At 37.4% G+C, this 27,329-nt stretch overlaps 1 protein-coding gene across 9 annotated transcripts in view; it reads left to right on the plus strand.

Annotated features, from left to right (window-relative positions):
- Window positions 1-26,710, plus strand: part of ELF1 (E74 like ETS transcription factor 1) — a 102,877-nt gene extending 76,167 nt beyond the window's left edge. For 4 of the 9 annotated variants that reach the window (XM_059041740.2, XM_059041742.2, XM_067016534.1 and 1 more), the window contains 7 exons: window positions 313-493; window positions 7,620-7,727; window positions 9,268-9,435; window positions 15,090-15,173; window positions 15,908-16,100; window positions 17,291-17,734; window positions 24,708-26,710. In XM_059041740.2, the coding sequence (XP_058897723.1) occupies window positions 313-493; window positions 7,620-7,727; window positions 9,268-9,435; window positions 15,090-15,173; window positions 15,908-16,100; window positions 17,291-17,734; window positions 24,708-25,302 (1,773 nt within the window). In that variant the 3' untranslated portion in view covers window positions 25,303-26,710. Of the gene's footprint in view, window positions 1-312; window positions 494-7,619; window positions 7,728-9,267; window positions 9,436-15,089; window positions 15,174-15,907; window positions 16,101-17,290; window positions 17,735-23,400 lie in introns of all 9 variants that reach the window. The other 5 variants (XM_067016536.1, XM_067016537.1, XM_067016535.1 and 2 more) reach the window with 3 other exon arrangements.
- The last annotated feature ends 619 nt before the right edge of the window (window positions 26,711-27,329 follow it).

The following is a 27,329-nucleotide window of genomic DNA, read 5'->3' on the forward strand; positions in this document are numbered from 1 at the left end:
CTGAGATTTTATTTAATTGTACATTTCATTTGTATGCCACTTCTTATGCATTAATGACACTAGTTTTTTTAATTTAGTGAGCTTTAAAAACATACTTTTATGGAACTTCCTAATGAAAGCTTGGCTGTTAAGACCCAAAATTGGTAATGAAAGTTTTATTTGGTCTTAGTGGATATATATTCTCTGTATCCTAGAAAGCTTGTCAATATTCAAGTAGCTGATGATGTGAAAACTAAATTGTATAAAATAATTTGTGTTGTATTGAACAAAAGCAAAACTTTGTTAATCCTTTTTTTCCTTCACCCCTCCCAGCTTGGCGATCCAGCTATTTTTCCTGCTGTCATTGTGGAACACGTTCCTGGTGCTGATATTCTCAATAGCTATGCGGGTCTAGCCTGTGTGGAGGAGCCCAATGACATGATCACTGAGAGCTCCTTGGATGTCGCCGAAGAGGAAATCATCGATGAGGATGACGACGACATCACCCTTACAGGTGTGTGTGCCTCTGACAGCACCTTCCTTCAGCATAGTTTTAGTCAGTGGGTTAGCCCTGTGATTTGGGGGATATAAACAGTTCTTGACTCGGTTTTGAGTAACTCCGTTACTCAAAGCTAGAGACCTGGGGGAAGAAGGAAATGACATTTTCTTTCTCATCTGCCTGTGCTTCATAGCGCTCACTTATCTCCTCCTTCTTTCCTAAATAGACAGAGATGAACGTGATGAAATAGAAGGTGTGTAAGAGGAACCAAACCAACTCGGTTCACCAAGTCTTCACTGAGCATTGTTTGTGTGCCTAGCTCTGTACTCCTGATAACAATGAGAGGTTGTTTGCAGGGCAAAAGATAGGAATATTCTTTTGTTACTGCTGCCTCAGGAAGCAAAATAGGAGGCCGTGACCCAAATGTAGCATAAGGTGCTGAGGTTTAAAGATTTGTTCAGTCAGAACTAGTAGGATATTTCAAACTGAATGTAAGTGTTGAGGTGGTGCTTTTTTCCATCAGTTTTAGAAACTGGTGCACGCATTTGTAATTTTATACATTTGCATTCATATATCTTGGCCAGAGATGTTGGAGGTGTTTGAGAAAGTTAATTACTTAGAAGCAAAGATTATTTGAATATTTATTTTTTATTTTAATTTTTTAAAGTTTATTTATTTATTTATTTATGGCTGCGTTGGGTCTTCGTTGCTGCGTGCCGGCTTTCTCGCAAGTAGGGGCTACTCTTCGTTGTGGTGCGCGGGCTTCTCCTGCTGCGGAGCACAGGCTCTAGGTGCGCAGGCTTCAGTAGTTGTGGCATGCAGCCTCAGTAGTTGTGGCACACGGGCTTAGTTGCTATACCGCATGTGGGATCTTCCCAGACCAGGGCTCGAACCCGTGTCCCCTGCACTGGCAGCCAGATTCTTAACCACTGTGCCACCAGGGAAGCTCTGAATATTTATTCTTAAATTAAAAACCAGAAATTAACATTAGTCACAGTATTATCAGCTAAACCTGGACTTTATTCCACGCATTTCACACTAACATCCTTTTCATGTTCCAGGATTCTATCTTGAATCTCACATTGCAATTAGTTGGTATTTTTTCCTAGTCGCTTCCAGTCTATGACAGTTCCTCTGTCTTTCCTTGTCTCTCATAACCTTGATGCTTTTGAGGAGTACTGGTCAGACACTGTAGAATGCCCCTCAATTTTATTTCTGTGATATTTTCTCATGATTAGAATGAGATAATCCATTTTGGGCAAACATACCTCCAAAATGGCATTGTCTTCTTATCATTGTATCATATTAATATAGTAGATATTTTTTAAAGTATGGATTTAATTCTCACAGCAGAAAAAGAAAACTGAAATTAGAGAAGTTAAATGACTTGCTTATGTCATGCACCCAGTGACTGAGTCATAGATAACGCTGATGAACAACACTTAGTTTTTGTACTGTCCTCTTATTTTTTACAAAGCATGTTCTCATATATTCACATTTTTTTCAGAGCAACCCAATGAAAGTTTTTGATAAATCTAGATTTGTTTCTCGCTTATCAATAAGACAATTGGATTAATCATATTAGAGGTTTCAACTCATCACTGACTGTGTACTTTGTGTTTTGTATAACAGAATGACCACCACTATGCATGTATGTGTTGTGTAGCTAATGGGGTTTTCGCCACAGTGTGTTCTGACTTACTTTCTTGATGCCTTAGGGTAAGGCTACACACTCTTTGTGGGTTGGGAACCAGGGTCTCCCCTGAAGGAGTGTTTATTCCTGGTTTTAGTCACCAAGGAAGATACTGGTCCTCAAAGAAGAAATGGAGACTAGGAAAGCAGATCTTGGATCTTTAGGAGAAGGAATTATTTCTTCCTTCCAGTGCTTCACTCTCTTGGGCTTAGACTTGAAGATAGCTGATGACGAGATGCAGACAAGCTCCTTCCTTCCTGGAAAACAGAACTGGTATGGAATGGATCCAGAAAATAAGCCACATCTTGAAAATCAGATTTGCTGTTTGCATGATTCTTCTCTCTTGCCTTTCTTAACTTCCAACCCAAGCCTTTGTTTAACTCTTCTGTACTTGTTCGAGTCATGTCATGAGAAATGAAAGGCTCTTATAGCCCTCCTTAGTCCAGAGTGGGGGAGGGGAGAGTACTGCACTTTTGAGAAACTACAGGGAAGATGGTGATGGGGATAGGACAGTTTATAAACTAATTATGAGACCTAGGTAGCACTTCAAATGATAAGGAATATTGTTGACATTTTTAGGCATGATAATAGCATTGTGTTAGATCCTTTATCTTTTAGATACATATGCTCAAATACTTACAGTTAAAATACAGTGTCATGGATTCCTTCAAAATAATCCTGGGGGTCAAGGTGTGTGTGAGGGGACATTGAGCAGTAAGTGGAGTATGGATGAAAGAAGATTGACTATGTTTTGATAATGATTGATGCTGAGAGTGGATATGTGAGAATTCATTATACTATGTCCCATAATTTTGATTCTGTTTGAAATTTTCAATAAAAAGATCAAACTATTTTTATGGACTTGAGGGTTATATTAGATGGCAGCTGTCATCGATAACCCCTGATTTCAAATTTTCATGTTCATCAGAACACTTTCATTTTTATCATTTATTTATCTCATATCAAGTTTGATATAAATTTTAACTTTTAAAATGTATAATGATGAAATATTACTTTTATCTGTTTATATGTTGGCGTTTTATATAACATTTCCTTTGAAACAAGGCTGTGCTATTAAAAATTTATGAAAAGCATTTGACTATGAGCTTTATCTATGTGGAGATCCTTCCATTACCAGTCTTGAGTCTAAAATTGAAATTATTAAAGGAGATGAACCCCTTTGGACCCCTCAGCCAGCTATCTGGGATCCAGCCCTACTCACAGGTGGGCCAACAGCAGCTTTTGGACACCCTAGACCCCACGGCCAGCCATGTCAGGAACTGGCCCTGCCCACCAGCAGGCTGACACTAGATCTTGGGATCCCGAGCCCCACAACTACCCACTCTAGACCCCGGCTCTACCCACTTGTCAGCCAACACTAGCCATGGGACCACCTGGGGTCCCTGGCAGCCTCCGCACAAGGCAGGACCTGGCAAACAACTGGACCACAGGCCAGCCACACCTACCAGACCATCCACAATAGTTAGCCTGTTGCAACAGAAGGACCCACGCAGTCCACTAGGGAGCACCCCGGAACACGTAGCTCTGGTGACCAGAGGGGAGACCAGTCCTGGGATGCATAGGACGGCACCTACAGAGGCCACTTCTCCAAGGCCGGGAAATGTAACCATCCTGCCAGATACATAGAAATAAGAAGAGCAAGTTAGATAAAATGATAAAAGCGACAGAGGAATATCTTCCAAATGAAGGAACAAGATAAAACCCCAGAAGAACTAAATAAAGTGGAGATAGGCAGCCTGCCCTGTAAAGAGTTCAAGATGATGATCGTAAACATGTTCAGGGAACTCTGGAGGAGAATGGGTGCACAGAGCAAGGAGTTAGAAGTTTTTTTTTTTTTTTTTTTTAGAAGTTTTTAACAAAGAGCAGAAAATGTAGAGAACAACCAAACAGATGAAGAGAACAGTAACTGAAATGACAAGTACACTGGAAGGAATTAACAGTAGACTAAATGAGACAGAGGAACAGATCAGTGAGCTGGGAGACAAGAGTAGTGGAAATCACTGAAGTTGAACAGAAAAAGGAAAAAAGTATAGAAAGAAATGAGACAGTTTAAGAGACCTCTCAGACAACATCAAGCGTACTAGTATTTGCATTATAGGGGTTCCAGAGGAGAAGAGAGAGAGAAAGGGGCAGAGAGCATGTTTGAATACATAATAGCTGAAAACTTTCCTGACCTGCGAAAGGACACAGACATCCATGTCCAGGAAGCACAGAGAGTCCCAAACAGGATCAACCCAAAGAGGACCACAACAAGACACATTGTAATTAAAGGGGCAAAAATTAAAGATAAGGAGAGAATTTTAAAAGCAGCAAGGGAAAAGCAACAAGTTACATACAAAGGAACTCGCATAAGGCTGTGAGCTGACTTCTTAGCAGAAACCCTGCAGGTCAGAAGGGAGTGGCTCAATATATTTAAAGTGGTGAAAGGGGAAAACCTACAACCAAGAATACTTTACCCAGCAAGGCTTTCATTCAGGTTTGATGGAGAGATCAAGTTTTACAGAGAAGCAAAAGTTAAAAGAGTTCAGCACCAACAAACCAGCTTTACAAGAAATGTTAAAGGGATTTCTCTAACCAAAAAAGGTCACAAAAAGAAATATGAAAATTATGAAAGGAAAAATTATGAAAGGAAAAATCTCATTGGTAAGGGCAAATATACAGTAAGGGTAGTAAATCAGCCATGTGTAAAGCTAGTAGGAAGGTTAAAGGACAAACATTATAAAATCATCTGTATCACAATGAGTAGTTAAGGGATACACAAAACAGAAAGACGTAAAACATGTCAGAAATAGTAAACGTGGAGTTGGGGAGTAAAAATGCATTTGAAATTAAGTGATCAACAACTTAATATACATATTGCTATGTACAGTGTGGAGAATACAATAAATAACTAGGTAATATCTTTGATGATGTGTCTTAACTAGACTTATCGTGGTGATCATTTTGATATGTATAGCAGTACCACATCACTAGGTTGAGGAACTAACAGTGTTGTAGGTCAGGTGTACTTCGAAAACAAATAAACAGACTCATAGAAAATGAGATGAGATTTGTGGTAGCCAGAGGCAGGGGTGGGGGGAATGGGAATTGGACCAAGGTAGTCAAAAGGTACAAACATCCAGTTAGAAGATAAAAAAGTGGGGCTTCCCTGGTGGCGCAGTGGTTGAGAGTCGGCCTGCTGAGGCAGGGAACACGGGTTCGTGCCCCGGTCCGGGAAGATCCCACATACCGTGGAGTGGCTGGGCCCGCGAGCCATGGACACGGGAGAGGCCGCAGCAGTGAGAGGCCCGTGTACCGCAAAAAAAAAAAATTAGAAGATAAAAAAGTACTAGGAATATAATGTACAATATGATAAATATAATTACCACTGCTGTGTGTTATATATAAAAGTTGTTAAAAGTAATTCCTCAGTTCTTATCACAAGAAAAAAATTTTTCTGTTTCTTTAATTTAGTATCTATATGAGATGATGGGTGTTCACTTATTGTGAACTTATTGTGATAATCATTTCATGATGTATGTAAGTCAGATCATGCTGTACACCTTAAACTTACACAATGCTGTATGTCAATTATAATCTCAATAAAATTGGAAGAAAAAAAGCCTTGTGGGTTTTATTGTTGCTTACAAGAAATTTTTGTAATCCATTTAATGAAGGGCAAACATTTTCTCTATATTTTTAAAAGCTTAGTTGTACTTTTTTTTGGTTTCATTCCTGTTTCATGTAGGAACCACCAATTTATTTTGTATTTCCTGACCTAAGTACTGAAGCTAAGTGGAATAAACAAATTTCTACAAATTAGATTGCTGATATTAACCACATTTTATTTTTTTATTTTTTTATTTATTTTTTTATTATTTCATTTTTTTGTGTGTGTGGTACGCGGGCCTCTCACTGTTGTGGCCTCTCCCGTTGCGGAGCAGAGGCTCCGGACACGCAGGCCCAGCGGCCACGGCCCACGGGCCCAGCCACTCCGCGGCATGTGGGATCTTCCCTGACCAGGGCACGAACCCATGTCCCCTGCATTGGCAGGCGGACTCTCAACCACTGTGCCACCAGGGAAGCCCTTAACCACATTTTAACTTGCTTTATGTTTTTGAAATTCAGAAGGTAGTATGATTTCTATATGTAGTTGTAGAATGATTTCTAGTGTATATGAAGTTTAAAAAGCAAGGGTCAGTACAGCATGAATGGTTACCTATTATTTAAGATAGGAGAAAGAATATAAATGATATGTATGTGTTTGCTTTCATTTAAAGCTAGAAAGATATGGGCTTCCCTGGTGGCGCAGTGGTTAAGAATCCGCCTGCCAATGCAGGGGACACGGGTTCGAGCGCTGGTCCGGGAAGATCCCACATGCTGTGGAGCAACTAAGCCCGTTTGCCACAACTACTGAGCCTGTGCTCTAGAGCCCGTGAGCCACAACTACTGAGCCTGTGTGCTGCAACTACTGAAACCCAAGTGCCTAGAGCACTTAGTTTCTTGGTGCTGATCCTAGAACTGAGGAGCTAAAAGCCATTCAAAGAATTCGCAGTGCAGCTATTTCAGACACCTCTCTGGGATGCAGAGAAGTGTCGAGTGTCTAGCATGTACTTGGATTAATTTTCATTTGCATAAAAAAATAACTTGCACTAGGCACAGTTCACAGTAGGGAAATTAGTGTTCTATGTTACACGTTAGAGAAGAAAGGTACCAGAATACTATAATTATCAAAGAGTGTTTATATTCTAATAATGTGACTACGACTAAAACTTTTGGTGATGGTGGCAATTCACTAATTATAGAAGAATGGAAGAAGATTCAGAAATTAACAGAGACTCATATTCATTCCTATGAGTGAGCTAAGAGTATTGGAATCAGTGTTAGAGCTGAAAGGGACCTGAAACTATCAAGCCAGTCATTTTAAAGTATGGAGTCAACAGAAAGAGCACGACCTGCCCAGTGACATCTTAGTTTACTCTTCATGTAAATACAAGAATTATCAGAAATGACTGGTGTTTTCCTCCTAGAGTATGAGTTCTATTTTGCTTACTTTTTAACCTCCCAGTGTCTTGCAGAGGTTTTTGGTTGTTGTTGTTGTTATTTTTAATAAAACCCCCACATCTTGCAAAGTTTTAAATGAGAAATATAGTCATTTTCAGTATAGATTTTATATGTTGCAGGAAACTATGGTTATCAACCAGAGTATTAAGTGGTGTATTCTGGTTCAAGAGGTGAGAATCTATACTTTTTAACTTATTTATTTATTTAGGCAACGCCACACGGCTTATGGGATGTTAGGTCCCCGGCCAGGGATTGAACCTGGGCCCCTGGCAGTGAAAGTGCTGAGTCCCAGCCACTGGACCACCAGGGAATTCCCGAATCTGTGCTTTTTAGAAAAACAAATGTCTGGTAGCTAATTCTGTTTTCTCTTTAAATGTATTGTAGTTGAAGCTTCCTGTCATAATGGGGATGAAACCATTGAAACTATCGAGGCTGCTGAAGCACTCCTCAATATGGATTCTCCTGGCCCTATGCTGGACGAAAAGCGCATCAGTGAGTGTTGTGTTATGACTGTTCATGTTTATATGCTTTTTTTTTTTTTTGAAGTATAGTTGATTTACAATATTGTGTTAATTTCTGCTGTACAGCAAAGTGATTCCGTAATACATATGTATACATTCTTTTTTGTATTCTTTTCCATTATGGTTTATCATAGGATATTGAATATAGCTCCCTGTGCTAGTAGAACCATGTTGATATGCTTTGAAAAGCTCTTCTTCCATCTCTGTCAGATGATAAATATCAAGAGACCAGAGACCATGTGTTATATTTTTTTGGTCCCAAGTGCATCTTAAGGTACAGTACTAGTTGAGGCACCTTTGCTAAAGTGTTCAGTTAAACAAGATTTTTTTTTTTTTTAATTTGGGGAGTGAGGACGTTAAGGATAAAAAAGTAATTTAGTTGTCAAATAGCAGATTATGCAGAATTTCTTCTTAACCTGATTGGTGAAGTATTTAGGGCCCAAACTATTATAATTTAGTGATCTTTAGTCAATATTGATCTTTATTGATCAATAAAAATTGATCTTTAGTCAGTATTCATCAGTGAATAGGCAAAAATCCATTGAAATGTTTTCTGAGACTTCATGGCATAAAATTCACTGCCACATTTATTGATCTGCTTTTAAATCCATGTTCTCCTTTGGACGTAGTCAAACTAATAAAATTATTATTAAATCAATTTAAGATGTTTATTGAATATTTTCTATATGCACAGCAATGTATCAGGCAATAACATTTTACAGAAATGAACAGATCTTGTGTCTTTCCTCAAGCTGACAGTTTTCTTTTGAAGATAGTTATTTACATAAATAACTGTAAAAGCTAAAAATAAAGCCATGAGAGGGATAGCAGAGTGTTCTGGAAGGAGAGATTTCTCTAGCTGAAAACACCAGAGACAGGCTTTATGGAGGCAGTGTTTTGACCTGGGCAATTAGTAACAAATAAGCTTTTCATGGGTGGAGGAGACAGGAAGGGGCATTCAAGGTAGGTGGTGGGAATTGAACAAAAGACACAGACCTGTTAAAAAAAAAAACAATGAAATGTTTGAGATTCAGAATGCTTTAGTATAGCTGAAGTATAAGCTTCATAATGGTTTGTAGATTGTGGAAGCTCAGAATGGCATGCTATGGAGTTTGGGTTGTTCCTATCTTTTTTCCCCTGTAAACTATGGGAAGATATGTCAATTTTATTTTTCTTTCTAATTTTCAGGGTGTAAAGTTTTTATGGAGAAGAATAATATGGTCAGGCCAGACTTAGGTTTTAAAGAAAAACTTTAGTGGCAATGTGAAGAATGGAGAAGAGAGACAAGATAGACTGGGGATAGGAAGTCAGGTAAGGGAGGCATTGAATAGTCCTGTCAAGCCTGGACTGCCTCAGGGTACTTGACTTAGGGCAGAGGAAATAAAAAGCAGGGACTAGATTTCAAAATCTTATTTCTATTTTAATCTTCAAAGAAACAGGAAATATTTTATGAAATTATTTTGATTCATAATACAAAGTTGATTACAATTAGTTGATTTTATTTCCATTAGATAATAATATATTTAGTTCATCTGAAGATGACATTGTTGTTGCCCCAATCACCCATGTATCCGTCACATTAGATGGGATTCCTGAAGTGATGGAAACTCAGCACGTTCAAGAGACATATGCACACTCACCAGGACGCTCATCACCAGAACAACCTAAGAGAAAGAAAGGTGGGTGGTTAATTTGTTAAGGGAAAACAGTCAACTCTTGATGTGGAATCTAAATATAACTTTTATTCAAGGATATTTCTACCCCAATTAAAACTTATGTGAGAAAAAATTGAAGGTACAAAACAGTTATTTCTTCGTATTAGATTCTTCTTTTTTTTTTTTTTTTTTTTTTTTTGCGGTATGCGGGCCTCTCACTGTTGTGGCCTCTCCCGTTGCGGAGCACAGGCTCTGGACGTGCAGGCTCAGTGGCCATGGCTCACGGGCCCAGCCGCTCCGCAGCATGTGGGATCTTCCCGGACCGGGGCACGAACCCGTATCCCCTGCATTGGCAGGCGGATTCTCAACCACTGCGCCACCAGGGAAGCCCCCTAGATTCATTTTTAAAGAATTATTTTATACTCTTTTATACATTTAAAATACTTGGTCTGTCTCACAGAAAAGGGATTTTCCAACTTTCTAAAGCCTCAGTCTTTTATCTAAACTCTTTTATCCAAGCTCAGAAGGAGCTCAGGGGTAAGGGCTGAGGTCAGTTTCCTCCCACAGAACATAGTTTGAAAACCACCAGCATAGATTCCAATATAAGATTCCAGTGGGAAGAATACAAGTTGGAAATCAGCAGGTAAGTAATTGAAGAGGGAAATGTTAGAATGTGTTAGAGGGAATTTTAAAGTTTCCACAAATTAGGACCATACTTACATTCTAACACTGACACTCTTCCCATTTCATTGCCTTTTGATTCTACTCCAGCTTGTTTGATATTTTGAGTTTAATATCTTGGTTGATGGCATCACCAGCCACCACATAACCTAACTTCACATGAAAGTAAGGGAAATTCCAAGAGCCAAAAATGCAGAGGAAAATAAGAGTGAGCTGACACTGCAACAGCTCTGAGGGCTGAGAAGGACATGTCATTCCGGATGTCCAAGGGGGTTGGTTTTATTACCCACGTAGAGGCAGATGCTTAAGTCTTGGTCCAATGCAGGATGGGGTATTAGACAGAGACCTCAGCATATAATTGGGATCCCTTAGCTATACCCTAAGGGGAAAAACAGTCCACTCTTTGGCACAGACAAATGTTAAGAGGCTTGTATTTCTCAGCTGGGTGGAAAAATTTTTCCTTTGAGAATTCATAATCCTAGGTTTGTCTTAACTTAGGTTTATGATTAGATTTTAAACTGTTACTGACTTTAGGAATTTCCAGCCAAGTAATTAACATAACAATGGCCCCTGGCTGGCAGTAACTTTGGGCACCAGGCGAAGCTCTTGTAAAATTGCTTTGGCACGTCATATGTTTAATCCAGGCTGCACAGTATTTCTTCAAATAAAACCCTGTTGAAGGTGAACTCACATTTCAGTATCACAGAATGCATACGAAAGATACTTCCTGAATGAGAAGCAGCAGACATAGAAAACCCTAAGGTTAGTTTGCTAAGAACCTCAGATAATAGGATTATCAAATAGAAACTTTCAATGAATATGATTGTAATTATTAATGCAAGGGAATAAAAAACATTGTCAAAGAATGAGACTATTAAAAAATACCAGGTGAAACTTCCTCTTCTAGTCAAGATGGAGTAACAGAACCTGACTTGGCAACAGTTTTTTGGATATGTCATGAAAAGCACAAGCAACAGAAGCAAAAATTAATAAGTGAGACTACAATAAACTAAAAGACTCTGACAGCAAAAGAAACAATCAACAACATGAAAATGTAACTTACAGAATGGGAGAAAATATTTGTAAATCATATATCGGATGAGGGGTTAATATCCAAAATATATAAGCAACTCGTATAACTCAATAGCAAAAAAATAATCCAATTAAAGAATGTGCAGAGGACCTGAATAGATGTTTTTCTAAAGGAGACATACAAACAGCCAACAGATACATGAAAAGATGCTCAATGTCACTAATCATCAGGTCAGTGTAATCAAAACCACAGTAAGTTACTACCTCACACCTACAGAATGGCTAGAAAAAGTGATAGAAAAGATAAGAAATACAGTGTTGGTAAAGATATGGAGAAAAGGGAATCTTTCTGCACTGTTGGTGGAAATTTAAATTGGTATAGCCACTGTAGAAAACAGTGTGGAGCTTCCGCAAAAAGTTAAAACTAGAAATACCGTATGATTCAGCAATCCCACTTCTTAGGTATATATCCAAAGGAAGTGAAAACAGGACGTTAAAGAGATACTTGCACTCCCATATTCTCTGTGGCATTATTCAGAGTAGTCAAGATTTGGAAACAACTAAGTCTTCATCCACAGATGAATGGATAAAGAAGATGTGATACATAAATACACAGAATGGAATATAATTCAGCTGTGAGAAAGAGGGAAATCCTGCCATTTGTGACAGCATGGACAGACCTTGAGGACTTTCAGCTAAGTGAAATAAGTCAGAAAGACAAATACTGTATGCTATCATTTTATGTGGCGTCTGAAGGAGCCACACTCATAGAAACAGAGAGAAGAATGGTGTTTGTTGCCGGGTGGAGGAAATGGGGAGATGTCAGTCAAAGGGTACAAACTTCCATTTATATGATGAGTAAGTTCTGGGGACTAATGTACAAGCATGGTGACTATGGAAATTTCTAAGAGAATAGATCTTAAGTGTTCTCAGAAAATAAGTGACTATTATGTGAAGTGATGGATATGTTAACTAACCCTACTGTGGTAATCATTTAGCAATATATAAGTATATCAAATCATCATGTTGTACCCTTTAAACTTATACAATATGTCAATTATATATCAATAAAGCTGGAAAAAAAAACAACAAAAACAGAACCTGGATTTACCCTCCTGTTTGAAACAGCTAAAACCACAGATAAAATGTATGAAGCAATGGTACTAAAGAAAGTGGTGGACATCTGTCAACAAAAGTGAGTGATCCCTGGGAAACAGGAAACCAATGAGGTGAGCCCTATGATTACCCCACCTTCCTGCATGGAGGAAATATTTTTGGAAAACAGTTTGGCAATTCCTTAAAGCACTTAATGTGTACTTAACATGTGACCTAGCCATTCTACTACTCAGTATTTACCTAAAAGAAATGAAGCCATACATTTAATAGAAAAACTTATGCGTGAATGAAGGTCCTTAGCAGCTGTATTTGCAGTAGCCCCAAACTGGAAACGACTCAAATGTCCATCACCTGGTTGGATAAACAAATTTGTGGTATATCCATACAATGAAAGACCACTCAGCAATGAAATGAAATGTACCATTGATACATAAAACAAAAATGGATGAATTTCAACATAATTATGCAAAGGGAAAGAAGCCAGATTCCCTCCGCCTCTGCCAGAAAAGAAGAGTATGGTTCTGTTTCTATAAAAGTGTACAAACTGTAAATTAATCTATAATGACAGAAAATATATGAGTGGATTGGGCAGGGTGGGGAAAGGTGAGATGTAAGGATTACAAAAGGGCACAAAGCACTTTTGGGGGTGAAGAATATGTTTATTATCTTTTGAGTGTAGTGATGGTTTCACAGGTGTATACATATGTCAAAACTTACCAAATTGTAAACTTTAAACATAAGCAGTTTATTGTATGTCAGTTATACCTCAATAAAGTTGTTTTTAGAAAGTGAAAGACTAACATCCTATTTAATGGTGAAAGGCTGATACGATAAGGAACCAAATAGAACACATAATATATGGGTTAAACAGCAAATGAGTCACTGCTTAAGAGAGAATTAGTGAGCTCCAATATAGATCTAATGTAGAATAAAAAATATGAAAGATTTAGAGATGTGAGGTCTACATGTTTAATCAAAGCTCTAGGAGGAGAGAAAGTGTGGAGTGAGGAAGAGGCAGTATTCAAAGATAATGACTGAGGAATATTCTAGAATGATGTTAATCCCAGCATGGTGAATCCTGAGTAGCATAACTAAAATAGATCCGAGCCTAAATATATTATGGTATAAATGTGGAACATCAAAGACTCCCCTCCACCCCCCATCAAAAAAAGAAAAGAAGAAAAAGAAAAAAAAAGGAAGAAGAAGAAACAAACCAACCAGGGAGGATCTGCATTACCTGAAGAGGATTGATTATTGGATTGGCAGCTTACAAGCTCCCAGTAAAGGCTGGAAGGGCTGGATATGTTCAAAGTACTGAGAAGAAATAACTGTTACCAGAATTTCTATACGCATTCATGTGGAGCTGTGTACATTGCCACCGTGAACAGTAAGGAAGATGATGGCGAAGATGGATATTGGGAAGGCTATTGACAGTATCTGCCATGAGGAAAACCGTGGGATAAAGAAAATATTATCTATCAGAGCAAGTCAATAAATAGCATAAAATAAGATGGGAGGAAGGATAGGAGCTAACTGAAGTCTGGCCTCTCCCAGTCCTTACTATCATGAACACAGTTAGCTAGAAGTTTCTGTGTCATGCAGAGGTTCTCTGCAGATGTCTGCAGTGATGGAAGTTGAGACACCAGGCTCCTAGGGTCTATGTTTATACATCCGGTAGTTTCAAGAGGGACCTGGCCTTAAGAGTGACTTTTTTGACCCTCTTCTCCTTGACTCTTACCTTAACTTCAGAAATGTTTTCCTGGGAATTCCCCAGCAGTCCAGTGGTTAGGACTCAATGCTTTCACTGCCCAGGGCCTGGGTTCAACCCCTGGTTGGGGAACTACAATCCCACAAGCCACGCGGCATGGGCAAAAAACAAAAAAAAGAAACGTTTTCCTCTTCAGTTTGTCTTGGGATGTGTTGTCACTAACCTTGCAACTTTAGCTCTAGGATTCTGCTTTTCTAAATTACTGCCTATATTATTATATTACCCTAGCATTCACCCTTATGATCTAAGATCAGAGAGTCAGCTTCAAGAATGTAGGGGTGAATGGTACTAACTAAAGTATCTATTTATGCTTAATCTTCATTGTCTCTCATATACAGGGTGGTAGTCTGTTCAGACAGCATCATCAGCTTAACCTAAATCATAGGCAATGTTGCTGCCGAATTGTGGTTCTAGATAAGTGGCAAAAAAAGATCACAAACACAGTTTTAGAATAGTCGGTTTGACCCAGACTAAGACTGCGCAAAATACAGTTAAATAAGTCTGTTGCATTGGACTTGTTAATGACTGGATGATGGATAATCATAAAGTAAATTTGCGTAAATTGAAAGAAATATAGAAGAATGAGATGTTTAAAAATACACAAGAAAATAAAAATTGACTGTGTTCACAAAAATTTAGCCTCACTAATTTTTTATATCTCTAGAAGTTTTGGGTAGTTTCCAGTATTTGAGAACTAACCAAGAGGCAGACAAACCTGTATGGCTTATTTTTTGAGCCCAAGTTTTATCAGCATTAAGAATATTCCCCCAGATTTTAAGAAAGCACTGTCAGTATTGTCACCTCAAAGACAAAATGTAACCTCATTTTTACAAATGAGCCAAAGTATCATTTTCTACATAAAAGTGTTTGTGATCTAACCTAAGTTAATGTCAAATTTTTACTGAAGTTATTTTCCTTTTAATAAATAGCATTTAGGAGACCAATATATGTGTTCCATGTATAAAATATTTGGCACTTGAAATTTAGGATAAATGACAAAACAGCATTTATAAACAGCTAAATTGTCCATTCCCTCCCTCTTTTGAGGGCAAATATTTATGTAGAGCCATTGTGATTTCAGGGAGAAAAACTAAACCACCACGACCAGATTCCCCAGCCACTACACCAAACATATCTGTGAGGAAGAAAAACAAAGATGGGAAGGGTAAGTACTACTACTACTGTAACTTCCCTATAATACTTACAGGTCAAGTAACATTCAGATTGCTTTAAAATGTCTGCATATTTTAAGTAGAAACCACCAGCTTTTATTGAAATGGATCTTATAGCTGCCACATGCTTATAAGGTACAGTTGCCACCTTCTGTAGAAACACTGGTAATAATGTAGTCCAAGAAATCCATCTAGGAGATTTTCACTTACCTGTCAAAATAATCCATCCTTTCATTTAATAAAGAACCTCTTGGAAGAATTCAGCCCCATTAGGTTTTCATTTCATAGACACTTATTATATTGTCTTGGAGTTTTAGTATTTTCATAACTGCTGCCCAAATTTGAAGAAAATTATTAAGGCTAATCTGCTGGCTCTTTATTAAAAAGAACAACTATTGAAAGGTTTTGTACAACTCTTTCTCAGTTTCTTCAGCGTAACAATGGTTCTTAAAGAGGCTGAAAAAAAAAATTGTCTCAGAGTGCTTTCTCCCTAAGTCATTACATAACTAATTGGCAGGATTGCTCTGTTCAGACATCTTATACGGGACTAATAAAAAGATCTGTGTTAGACCCTAAAAATTATGACCATTATATCACCAGTACTAACTGAACTATGTAGTATGTTTGTATAATTATAGATGGAACTTAAGAAGACCTTTAGTTGTATTTTATTGTGTTCTTTCAAATGAAATTTTGGGCAGTTAAAAAGAAATTGCTTTTGTTTCAGGAAACACAATTTATCTTTGGGAGTTTTTACTGGCACTGCTCCAGGACAAAGCTACTTGTCCTAAATATATCAAGTGGACCCAGCGAGAAAAAGGCATTTTTAAATTGGTAGATTCTAAAGCAGTGTCCCGGTTGTGGGGGAAGCACAAAAACAAGCCTGACATGAATTATGAGACCATGGGAAGAGCCCTCAGGTACGTGAGGCTTCCGTAGTTCACTGTGTGACCAGTAGCGGTTCCTAAATACTGAAAAGTAGGTGACTTCTAAAAAGTGCACGGGTTAAAGAAATGGTGAATTTTATTGTTGAAGGGCTAAAACCACACTACTTATAGAAATGAGTATGTATTTAAATTGAAATCTTATTCCAATCTGGGAAAATGTTCTCCTTCCTCCCCCCAAATCTTCATGCAAATGAGATATTTTATTTATGAAGGGATCAGGAAATGTTAAGCTGTCATCAGAAATTGTAAATTGACCACAAGGCTCACATGTTTTGAGTTATTAAACTTAAGTTCAGCACAGTAACAACTAGTGGTAATGCAGGTACTGAATAAGAGGGTGCATTTTTAAACATGAATCTCAGGTATGATGTGTAATATATTGTGTTGGAATAAATTAATGCTTCAAGCATAATATTAGCCATTGTGAAAATGTTGAACAAAGGTATCACTTAAACCCACTTTTAGTTTGTTTTTCTTGTGATCATGTCATTTAGTCTTCAGGATCTGGGTATATTTGAGAAAGATTTATTAGAAATATCAGTGATCTGAGAACTCAGTAACCTTTTTAAACCAGAACTATTTAGTTACAGTTGGCATTTTATTTTTTAACTCACACTTTTTAGGTTCTTGATTTAATTAAAATAAATGACAGAATTTGAATCACTTCTATTTGTACATCATTCAGGTTTTTTTTGTTTGTTTGTTTGTTTGTTTGTTTTGCGGTGCGCGGGCCTCTCACTGCTGTGGCCCCTCCCGCTGCGGAGTACAGGCTCCGGACGCGCAGACCCAGCGGCCATGGCTCACGGGCCCAGCCGCTCCGCGGCACGTGGGATCTTCCCAGACCGGGGCACGAACCCGTGTCCCCTGCATCGGCAGGCGGACTCTCAACCACTGAGCCACCAGGGAAGCCCCATCATTAAGTTTTATACAGAAAATTGTTTCAGATTTAATGAAGCAAATTTAAACAGGTTAGGGACATTATAATTATAGTAAGCTATGGAAGAGAAATAAGTAACTACCCTTCATTTAGAAAGTCTTTTCTCACCTGTTTGTTTCCAGCTTTAAACTTTTGTTTATGACTAGGAAATTTTTATTGTGTTGAATATTATTTTAGTTTATGTATAACTGAATACAATATTGATGAAATTGTCTGCTTTGAATAGGTACTATTACCAAAGGGGTATTCTGGCAAAAGTAGAAGGTCAGCGCTTGGTGTATCAGTTTAAGGATATGCCGAAAGACCTTATTTATATAGATGATGAGGATCCAAGTTCCAGCATAGAGTCTTCAGATCCATCACTGTCTTCAACAACCACTTCGAGTAGGAACCAGGCAAGTCGATCGAGAGTATCTTCAGGTCCAGGGATAAAAGGAGGAGCCACTACAGTTCTAAAACCAGGGAATTCTAAAGCTGCAAAACCCAAAGATCCTGTGGAACCTGCACAGCCATCAGAGGTTCTTAGGACAATGCAGTCCACACAGACTCCATATCCTACCCAGCTCTTCCGGACTATTCATGTAGTACAGCCAGTACAAGCTGTTCCAGAAGGAGAAGCAAGCAGTAGCATGCAGGATGAAACATTAAATTCTTCCGTTCAGAGTATTAGGTGAGAAAACTAAACTTACTGGTACAGATCATTGTGCGATGTTTCTGACCAGGGTCGTCATTAAACGTGTCAGGATTCAGAAGTGAAAATAAAAATTATATACATGTCAAGCTAGAACTCTTGGTCAACAGATTGTTTCAGCAGCATTGCATCAGTCCTGTGATTGTTTCAGTGATTCCGTATTTTTATTTATTTACTTACTTATTTTTTAAAGCACTCTTTTTAAAATATAAATTTATTTACTTTATTTCTCTTTGGTTGCGTTGGGTCTTCGTGGCTGTGTGTGGGCTTTCTCTAGTTGTGGGGAGCGGGGGCTACTCTTCGTTGTGGTGCACGGGCTTCTCACTGCGGTGGCTTCTCTTGTTGCGGAGCACAGGCTCTGGGTGCATGGCCTCAGTAGTTGTGGCGCCCGGGCTTAGTTGCTCCATGGCACGTGGGATCTTCCTGGACCAGGGTTTGAACCCGTGTCCCCTGCATTGGCAGGCGGATTCTTAACCACTGCATCACCAGGGAAGACCCTTATACCTTACTTTTAAACTTTGACATTACTTGATGTTATTCAATCAATTTGAATCAGTTCTCTATAGCTTTGTGTAACTGAATTGATCCATATAAGAAGGGATCCACATATAAGAAAATCCAGAGAATAGTTTCATATCTTTTTTCAAAGAGAGTTAGAAGCTGTAAAAATTTAACATAAATTTACATATCATGACCCTTTGGAATGCATTGAGTTCTAAGAAGTACATATTAGTCTTTGGGAAGATACTATCTTCTCAGATAGTATCCAGAATAGTTCTAAAGTTCAAACAGGTTGGAGGCCAAGAATCGAAGGTCCTCTTTTTCAGGTTTTTATAGTGGCAGAGTTGGAAGAATAATTTTGTGGTTTAATCAAATCAAATCTGCCTCATAACCCCAGAAAAGACATGAAACAACAAATTAGACTGCTCTATTGCAGACACTTGGGACTGGTCTTGACTGATTTAGGAAGGCAGAAAATTAGATGGACATTTTCAGGTTCTGTTTTTCCATTTCTACTGCCATGAATTTCCAGAATATGAATTATAATAAAATATAGGAGCCCTTCCAAATTCAGTAAAAATGATTCTTTGATTATTTTCATTAGCTGACTTCAATCTTACAGTGGTATATTCTAGAATATAAATGCTGGGTTTTTGTTCAATTGATCTTGAAGTATACATTACCTAGAATCAAAACAGACTTATAGACGATTCAGTCTTCCTTGTATGGTCCATTTAAACTTTTGACAAGTTTGATTTAAGAGAATTGAATTCTCTTAAATCGTTGACTTGTAAGGAGTAGAAAGATGACATTTTTTCCATCTTAATTAAAGAAGTGCTTATTTAACTCTGTATTTTCCCTTTAATGTTTTATTTTCCTCTAAGTTCAGTTGGTTACTTATGATGACTGAATATCTAATGGAAATTATGTGGTTCCTCGCATTGGTTTCTGTTCTCTTTGTCATCATTGTATGTATTTGTGTTGCTATAAAACATACAATGGCCACAGCTGATCACTGGCACTCCCTTCTTGGACTGATTCAGTTGTTTTTTAGCATCTCTAATCAGTTTCCTTTTTAGACCTTGAGAATAAAAACAAACCAGAAGAAAAACAACAAGAGCAACAAAAACACAAACCTTTAGCTCTGAAAGATAGTAAATTGTGTATTATATTGGATAGTTTCTTACTCTGAATGTCAATTTCTGAGTAAGACTCACTGCCGGATATTAAAACATTGTAATTACACTCCCTACCTCTGATTTGCAAACTGTCTTTGGTGTACCTTTCAGAATCTTCATTTCCACAGTCTCAGAGTTCTGTGGACTCTCTGCCTGCTTCCTGTTTCTCCTGTTTTTTTCTCTTGCAACCTACATGTTATCGATGCATATCATTATGTGATGTTTCTGACCGGAGCCATTCTTTGTTTAATGGCTCAAGAGTCAGCATTTGTGATAGTGCCTTCTTGCAGCTTTTGTTAGATCTATTTTGCACACAGAGTGCAGTCCAATTTCTGTAGCCTCCACTGCCACCTCTCACTCTACTCAAAATTCCTTCCTTGCTCTCCAGCTAAAGCTTACTTCTTGCCTGTACCACATTCTGGTACATAAACCAGGTGTTTCTGGTGACTTTCATGCCTGTCTCCTGCTATATATTTAAATCTGTAGGAGCTAGATTCTATTCATTGTCCTTTTCCTAGCACCTAACATAGTCTGACATATAACACCCCTTCATATTTATAGAATTTATTTTGAAGTAGTGTATATGATCATTCTTTATCTCCTTTTAGAATAATGAGTTCTCTAAGTGGACTACTTATAACATGAAGAAATACAAAATTTAACTTTTCAAACTTTAAGACAGTTTTTTTCTTTTCTTTTCTTTTTTTTTTTCGACCATGCTTTGTGGCTTGTGGGAGGGATCTTAGTTCCCTGACCAGGGATTGAACCCAGGCCCATGGCAGTGAAAGCGCCGAGAACTAACTACTGGACGGGCGGGGAATTCCCAAAACACAATTTCTTCTTGTAGAAATTATTATGTATTTATATGAATGTACGTATGTATCCACATACATTCTTTTTTTTATATAAATTTATTTTATTTATTTATTTTTGGCTGCGTTGGGTCTTCGCTGTTGCACACGGGTCTTCTCCAGTTGCAGCAAGCAGGGGCTACTCTTCCTTGTGGTGCGTGGGCCTCTCATCGCAGCGGCACCGCCCATTGCAGAGCACGGGCGCCAGGTGCGTGGGCCTCAGTAGTTGTGGCTCGCAGGTTCTAGAGTGAATGCAGGCTCAGCAGCTGTGGCGCACAGGCCCAGTTGCTCCACAGCATGTGGGATCCTCCTAGACCAGGGCTTGAACCCGTGTCCCCTGCATTGGCAGGAGGATTCCTAACCACTATGCCACTGTGGAAGTCCCACATACATTCTTAATCATTCATTTGACTTAAAAAAAAAATTCTCTCATTTGGTTATATTTTCTTCCCCCAAATCCTACTTAATTTTCACTGTAATTATCCCAACTTTTAACTATGAGGAATTTCAAAATATGGGAAGGTTGAAATAGTACACTGAACACCTATACCATCCACCTGGATTCACAGTTGATAGCATTTTGCCTTATTTGTTTTCTCTCTATATTTATTTATACCCTTTTTTTCCTGTTTGGCTATTTGTCAAGTCAGTTGACATCACCATGACATTTCACCCCTAAATAGTTCAGTGTACACTCTTTGAGACATCCTAAATAATCGTATTATCACTCCTAAGAAAAGTAACAGAAATTTGGCTATATCTTTCTTGACTACTTTTTAATAAAAGTAAAGACCTTTGAAATATTTTTTCTATAGTTGAGGGAAGGTCAAATACTTATGACTTAAATTTAGATTAATTATTACATTAATATACAGCAAGAGCTGATACTTTCAAAGAACTCTCTGTATTCATACACTTTACATATATTAATGAATAGAAAATCCTTCTTGCTCAGTGAGGTGTAGGTAATATTCCTGCTTTACAGTTGAGGAAACAGAGGCAAGGAGAGGCCACGGAGCCTGGTCACTTCTAGTAAGTGGTGGAGATAGTGTTTTAATGCAAGGCAGTTTAGTCTAAAGTGGTGAACTTAATGCTTTGCCATACTGTCAGTTAATTCACATAATCACATGAATTATCACTTTACTTACAATGAAGTAGCAACATATTTTTTCTCAATTGTTTCCTTTGCTCTTTTCTTTTTATCTCACATAATTGCACATAGAGTTATCCCTCAGTATCCGCAGGGGATTGGTTCCAGAACTCCCTTTGGAGTCCAAAACCTGAGCATGCTCAAGCCCCTTATGTAAAATGGCACAGTATATGCCTATAAGCTCCATACACCCTCCCATATACTTTAAATCATCTCTAGATTACTTATAACACCTAAAACAGTGTAAGTGCTATGTAAATAGTTGCCAGCATGTGGCAAATTCAAGTTTTGTGGTTTGGAACTTTCTGGAAATTTTTTGGGGGGGGGCATGGATATTTTCCAACAGAGAGGTTGGTGGAATCTGTGAATGTGGAGACTGTGGATATGGAAGGCCAGCTGTATCTATATTGAAATTGATTAAACTTTCCTTAATTGATTTAGGGTATACATGCTCAGTTTTACAAATTTTAACGTTGGCTTCACAAAAATAAACCTCTGGTAAAATATTTTCCTAAAATTGTTCCTTGGTAAACCTGCAAGTCCATATACCAACCCAGTATAACTTATTTCTCTATAATGTTTATCCAAGTACTAATAGTTTGTCTTAGGGTCGTTTAAATAAATTAGCCTCTAAAAATGTATAATGTATACATTGTACATTTTAAAGCAGTGTAATGGAGTAGGAAGAATGTGGGCATAACCTTCTCGCCCTCCAGCCTTGTCAATTATTAGATGTGACGTTGGATCACATTAACTCACTATTCTGAGTCTGTTTCCTCATCTATAAAATGAAGATGATATTATTTAAGTTTACTGGTGGTTGTCACAATTAAATGACACTTTCTGACATCTGATATTCAACAAAAGCCAAATATTATATTGTATATGTTTCTTAGCTTCAGAAAGTTTGAGGAATTTTAAGTTACCAATATTGTACCAGTTGGTTACAAGCAGCTTAAACTTTTTAAAAGTAGTTAACTGTAATATAACCTTTGTTATGTAATGAGACACAACTGACAGTTTAATCATTAACTAAGAAAAAAATAATTGAAAATTCCTGTGTTTAGGAAAAGGCTGCATAATGTTTAATCCTTTAACCTCTGAATTCTTTATTAGTGAAAATTTATTGTTTTAGAATTTGTTCAAATAAGCTAATATATTTACATTGCAGATATATATCTGCAGATATATATATATATATATGTCTCAGTATATATATTTTCTGGCAGATGGCAGTCAGGTGTTCAGGAAAGGGACACCTTTTTCTGACTTGAATAAAAGCATTGAAAGTCTAGTGGTAGCCCTGATGAGCAATACGGAAATTTTCCAAGTACATTATTGCTCATGCCACATCTTGAGAGAAGGAAAGAGGAAGGGGAGGGGTGTGTATTAAAGGTTGTTAACTCCCCACAGTTTAAAGATCTAATAGAAAGTATTCATCTTTGGCTGAAGTTATTCAGGACTTAAGAAGTGACAGTATGTTGTAATGGTTAAGCACATAGGCTGTGCAGTTGAATGACCCCTTTTCTTATCTAACTGCTCACCTTATGCAAGCTGTTCAACTACTTTGTGCACTAATTTTTTCATATGGAAAATTGGGATAATACAGGGTGGCAAGGCTATACATATTTATAGATACAATCTGTGTGCTTCCTATATGCCAAGTCCTATTTTATCTGTATGTACATGTACATGAACTCTTGGCATGGGAAGCCCTTGGGTCTTTTTTATTTAAAAAATAGTATCTGTAAGCTACCATTTGCAGGCTTAGATTCCACCCAAGGTATCCTGATTCAGGTGGGCAGGGAAGAAGGGAGGCACAGTGTATTTTGGAAAAGTGCCCTAGTTCCTGAAGTTATTCTGTATCCTTCCTACTCATCCCTTCCTGCCCAATAGTATTAGTATATCTGGCCATACCCTGCCAGCCTGTTAAATCTTCATTACCTGACTCATATTCTCTTCTAGCAATGTCCTTCAAGAGGGCTGCCAATCCTGCTGTAGACTACTCCTCACAGTGGTGACTCTGGTGGCAAACTGGACTTGGGAATCGGTATCCTACGTGTATGGGTGGGCTCCAGTTATCGTGCGGCTTTCTGCTTCCTTGGAACTTCTTCTGAGTTGTGCTGAGTCATCTTTCCATCCAGCCCATTTGTCTTCTCCTGCAGAATTTCATTTCTCACATGTGACAGGCCACATAATTGTAACTTGCTAAAATTTACCTGTGATAGTCTCCTGGCAATAATTAACATTTGGTTTACGGGGATTAATCCCGCTCCTGGCCGTTTGGTGTAGCAATCATCTATCTCTCGTTTGTAAAATAGCTTTATAAAATTCAGAGGAAACACAGTTGAGATCCAGATGCTGAGTTTTTCCAACAGCATTTGTTTTATATTAACAGTGGCCATAACTATAAACTTCACAGCTGTGAACTTTTAAAATTAGATTGACTTATAATATCATTTATGTACCTCTTCTGCAATAAATGGAATAACCTTACATAAACTGGATTTTATGTTAAAGGATTTTATGTCAAAATTGTATCTTTATGACTAAAATTTGTGAAAATTACTTGAGCTGAGAAAGCTGCTAAAACACGCCTCTATTTTTGCCAAGGTTTGGCCTTATTTTTTGTTCTATCTGCCAGCCCAAAGAACACTCATGAGTTAATTGTAGTCATGACTTGTTTTATGTAATATGAACCATGAACTATTAAAATTCTTCTAATAATTCTGTCTCATATACATTTAAGATTGAAGTGTTTTTTATTTTAGTTAATTGAGCATTTTCTCTCTATATATAGAAAAACAGGTTGAAAATAGTTATAATCATGTGAAGTTTGGTAATTTGGTTGGGTATATTGATGACATTACCCTTCAAATATTAAAATCATAGTGAGTCCAGTATGTTTATTTAAAAGTCCCTAATTTGCTTTCAGGCAGCTTATACAAAACTTCCTTGGGAAACATTTTGATATCCTCCTCCCCCAACAAAATTGCTTCCCCATTTGTGTTAATATAGCACTTCGTATAGACTTTTTTTTTTTCCCCACCAGATGATATCATAGTTAATGGACTGAGAGTTTTGTGTTGGACATTTCTGTATGTAGAGTGTTGAGTGCAGAGTCTGGCACAATGTCTATGTTGTGTTGCAAATATGGGAAGGAGCATTTGAAATGAATAACTCATGTTTTGTCAAAGTGAGTTGTCAAATGTTAAGTTTTAAACAATGTAGAATATGCTAATTTCCTCACTTTTATTTCATAATCTCAATAGGACTATACAGGCTCCAGCCCAAGTTCCTGTGGTCGTATCTCCTGGGAATCAGCATTTGCACACAGTGACACTTCAGACAGTGCCAATCACAACAGTTATAGCCAGCACAGATCCATCATCAGGTGCTGGATCTCAGAAATTTATCTTACAAGCCATTCCATCATCACAGCCCATGACTGTACTGAAAGAAAATGTTGTGCTCCAGTCGCAGAAGCCGGGCTCTCCTCCTTCCATTGTCCTGAGTCCTGCCCACGTACAGCAGGTTCTTACTAGCAATGTTCAGTCCATTTGCAATGGAACCGCCAGCGTGGCTTCATCTCCGTCCTTCAGTGCTACCACACCTGTGGTGACCTTTTCTCCTCGCAATTCACAACTGGTTACTCACCCACCTGGCACTGTAATCACTTCAGTTATCAAAGCTCAAGAAACAAAAACTCATATACAGGAAGTAGAGAAAAAGGAAGTTGAAGATAATTTGAAAGAAGGCACTGGGGAAACTGAGCAGCAGTCACAGCCTTATGTGATGGTGGTATCCAATGGATTTACCTCTCAGGTAGCTATAAAAAATGAACTGCTGGAACCCAACTCTTTCTAAGTAATATACCAAAGGAATTATGGATGGTGGTTTTTTAATTGAACATTTTCAGTTGTATGCAAACTATTGATTGATTGTAAGGTAAATTCTCCAAATGTTCCTAATTTTATAGTTACTTGTTAAAAATAATAACTTAGAGTTAATTTTGACTTTGTTGGATGAGGGAGGAAAACCCAAGTGTTTCTTTCTGTTCTTCAGATGTTTCATAATTCAATTGTGAAGGAACCGACGTTTTATACTATGAAGACATTCTTTTGAGATTTTTTTCAGTGGCTATATCATAAGCATTTTTAAAGTTTCTTTTTAAATTTTACATCGTATTAGCTTTTCTGATTCTTTTGTAAATACAGTACTTAAATATGACATCAGGAAATTTATATAGGAGCTATTTTCATTCCACTTGTATAGGTTAAGTCTTGACTCTTTCAAATGCAAGACACCTATTTTATGCCTTGTTAAAATTATGATTTCACTTAGATCGACTTTAGTTTGTTGCACTGTATATTGAACTATGACTATGTAAAATATAACATTAAAAATCGAAATATGCCCATGATATGTCTGAACTTGTTTCAGAAGCAGGATAGTATAAAAGCATCAGCCTAAGAGTGGCTCTCCTACTAACTAGTTGTGTAACCTTGGGCAAGCCACTTGATCTTTCTGGGTGTCATAAGAGGAGGGATGTATTGGATTAGATTAGATGATCGATCTCCAATTTCCTATCTAGTTCTGAATTTTATGATTCTAACCCCTGTGTTTTAAGCTTATCTCCTACTGTAAATATAGCTAAAATACTGCAGAAAAATTAATGACCCTACAAAATTCATTTTTCTGTTACCTGTTAACATTTGCTCTGAACCTGAATTCCTCCTAAATACTTTGTTCATTAACTCTTTAGGCCACTGTGACTGTGGTCCACTAGTAAAAAAAAATCTTATGTTGCTGAGTGCTAAATGATATACTGCTATTCTGAAAGAGTCAGGGCTTTTTAAGGCCCCAGAAAGTAACCAAGCCTTGGGCTAATCTGGCTGAGTAGTCAGTTGCTATAAAAGCATAATTGCTTTATATTTTGGATCATTTTTTTATTGAGAGTGGGGGGAGGGGGAATTGCATACAAAGATATACATTATATATCCCAGTTTCTGAAATGAAATAGTTTTTAGATTACTTTTTCAACTGTAAATAATGTACATTTAATTTCACAAGAAAAAATGTTTTCTGCAAATTTTCTAGTATAGCAAAAAGAAATTTTTGTAGATGAAAGAATCATTATGTTTAGAGGTCTAATGTTATATGTTTTCATGTTACAGAGTGAATTTGTATTTAAACAAAAGTTTAAATTTTGGAATCCTCTAAACGTTTTTGTATCTTTAATTGGTTTATTATTAAATAAATCATGTAAAAATTCTGTGGTTTTGTTTTCAAGAAAATGTTCCTTAAGAACAAGTATACAGACAATGTTGCTAGTATTACAGTGTTATTAAACGTTTGTATAACAGCCTCCATTAGTCAGATTAGAATTGCAGAATGTCATCGTCTCTTTTTCCCTTTCTACCATGCCAAATGGCAGTTTCCAGACACAACACAATGGATTACAAAACTCCAAAAATTAGAAAATAAAATGTTCCCAGCAATAATATTAAACACACTCTAAAAAAACAAGTTTTCTAATTAGAAATTAGATCAGTTAATTGTTAAACTTGGAAAACACAGTAACAGAAAAATGTAACAATTAAAATCTCAATCCAGTACCCCTATACCCAGTAGTATAACTTCCACTTATTCATTTCCTCATGTCAGTTAATATTCTTCGCAAATATGATTTTTAAAGGAGCATTCTTATCTCTGAAGCTCATATCCTTCTGTTCCATTGTTTTTCTATGACTTTCCATTCTTCATCAAACCTAGTATAAAAACATTCAGGCTTAACCATTTCTTTGAGTCTTCATTTCCTTATGGAGGCTCCCATGTCATGGAAAACTTAAATAAATTTGTATGCTTTTCTTCTTTAATGTCTTTGTCAGTTT

This window comes from Kogia breviceps, chromosome 16, assembly GCF_026419965.1.
Source record: "Kogia breviceps isolate mKogBre1 chromosome 16, mKogBre1 haplotype 1, whole genome shotgun sequence".
In the NCBI taxonomy this organism is placed as follows: domain Eukaryota; kingdom Metazoa; phylum Chordata; class Mammalia; order Artiodactyla; family Physeteridae; genus Kogia; species Kogia breviceps.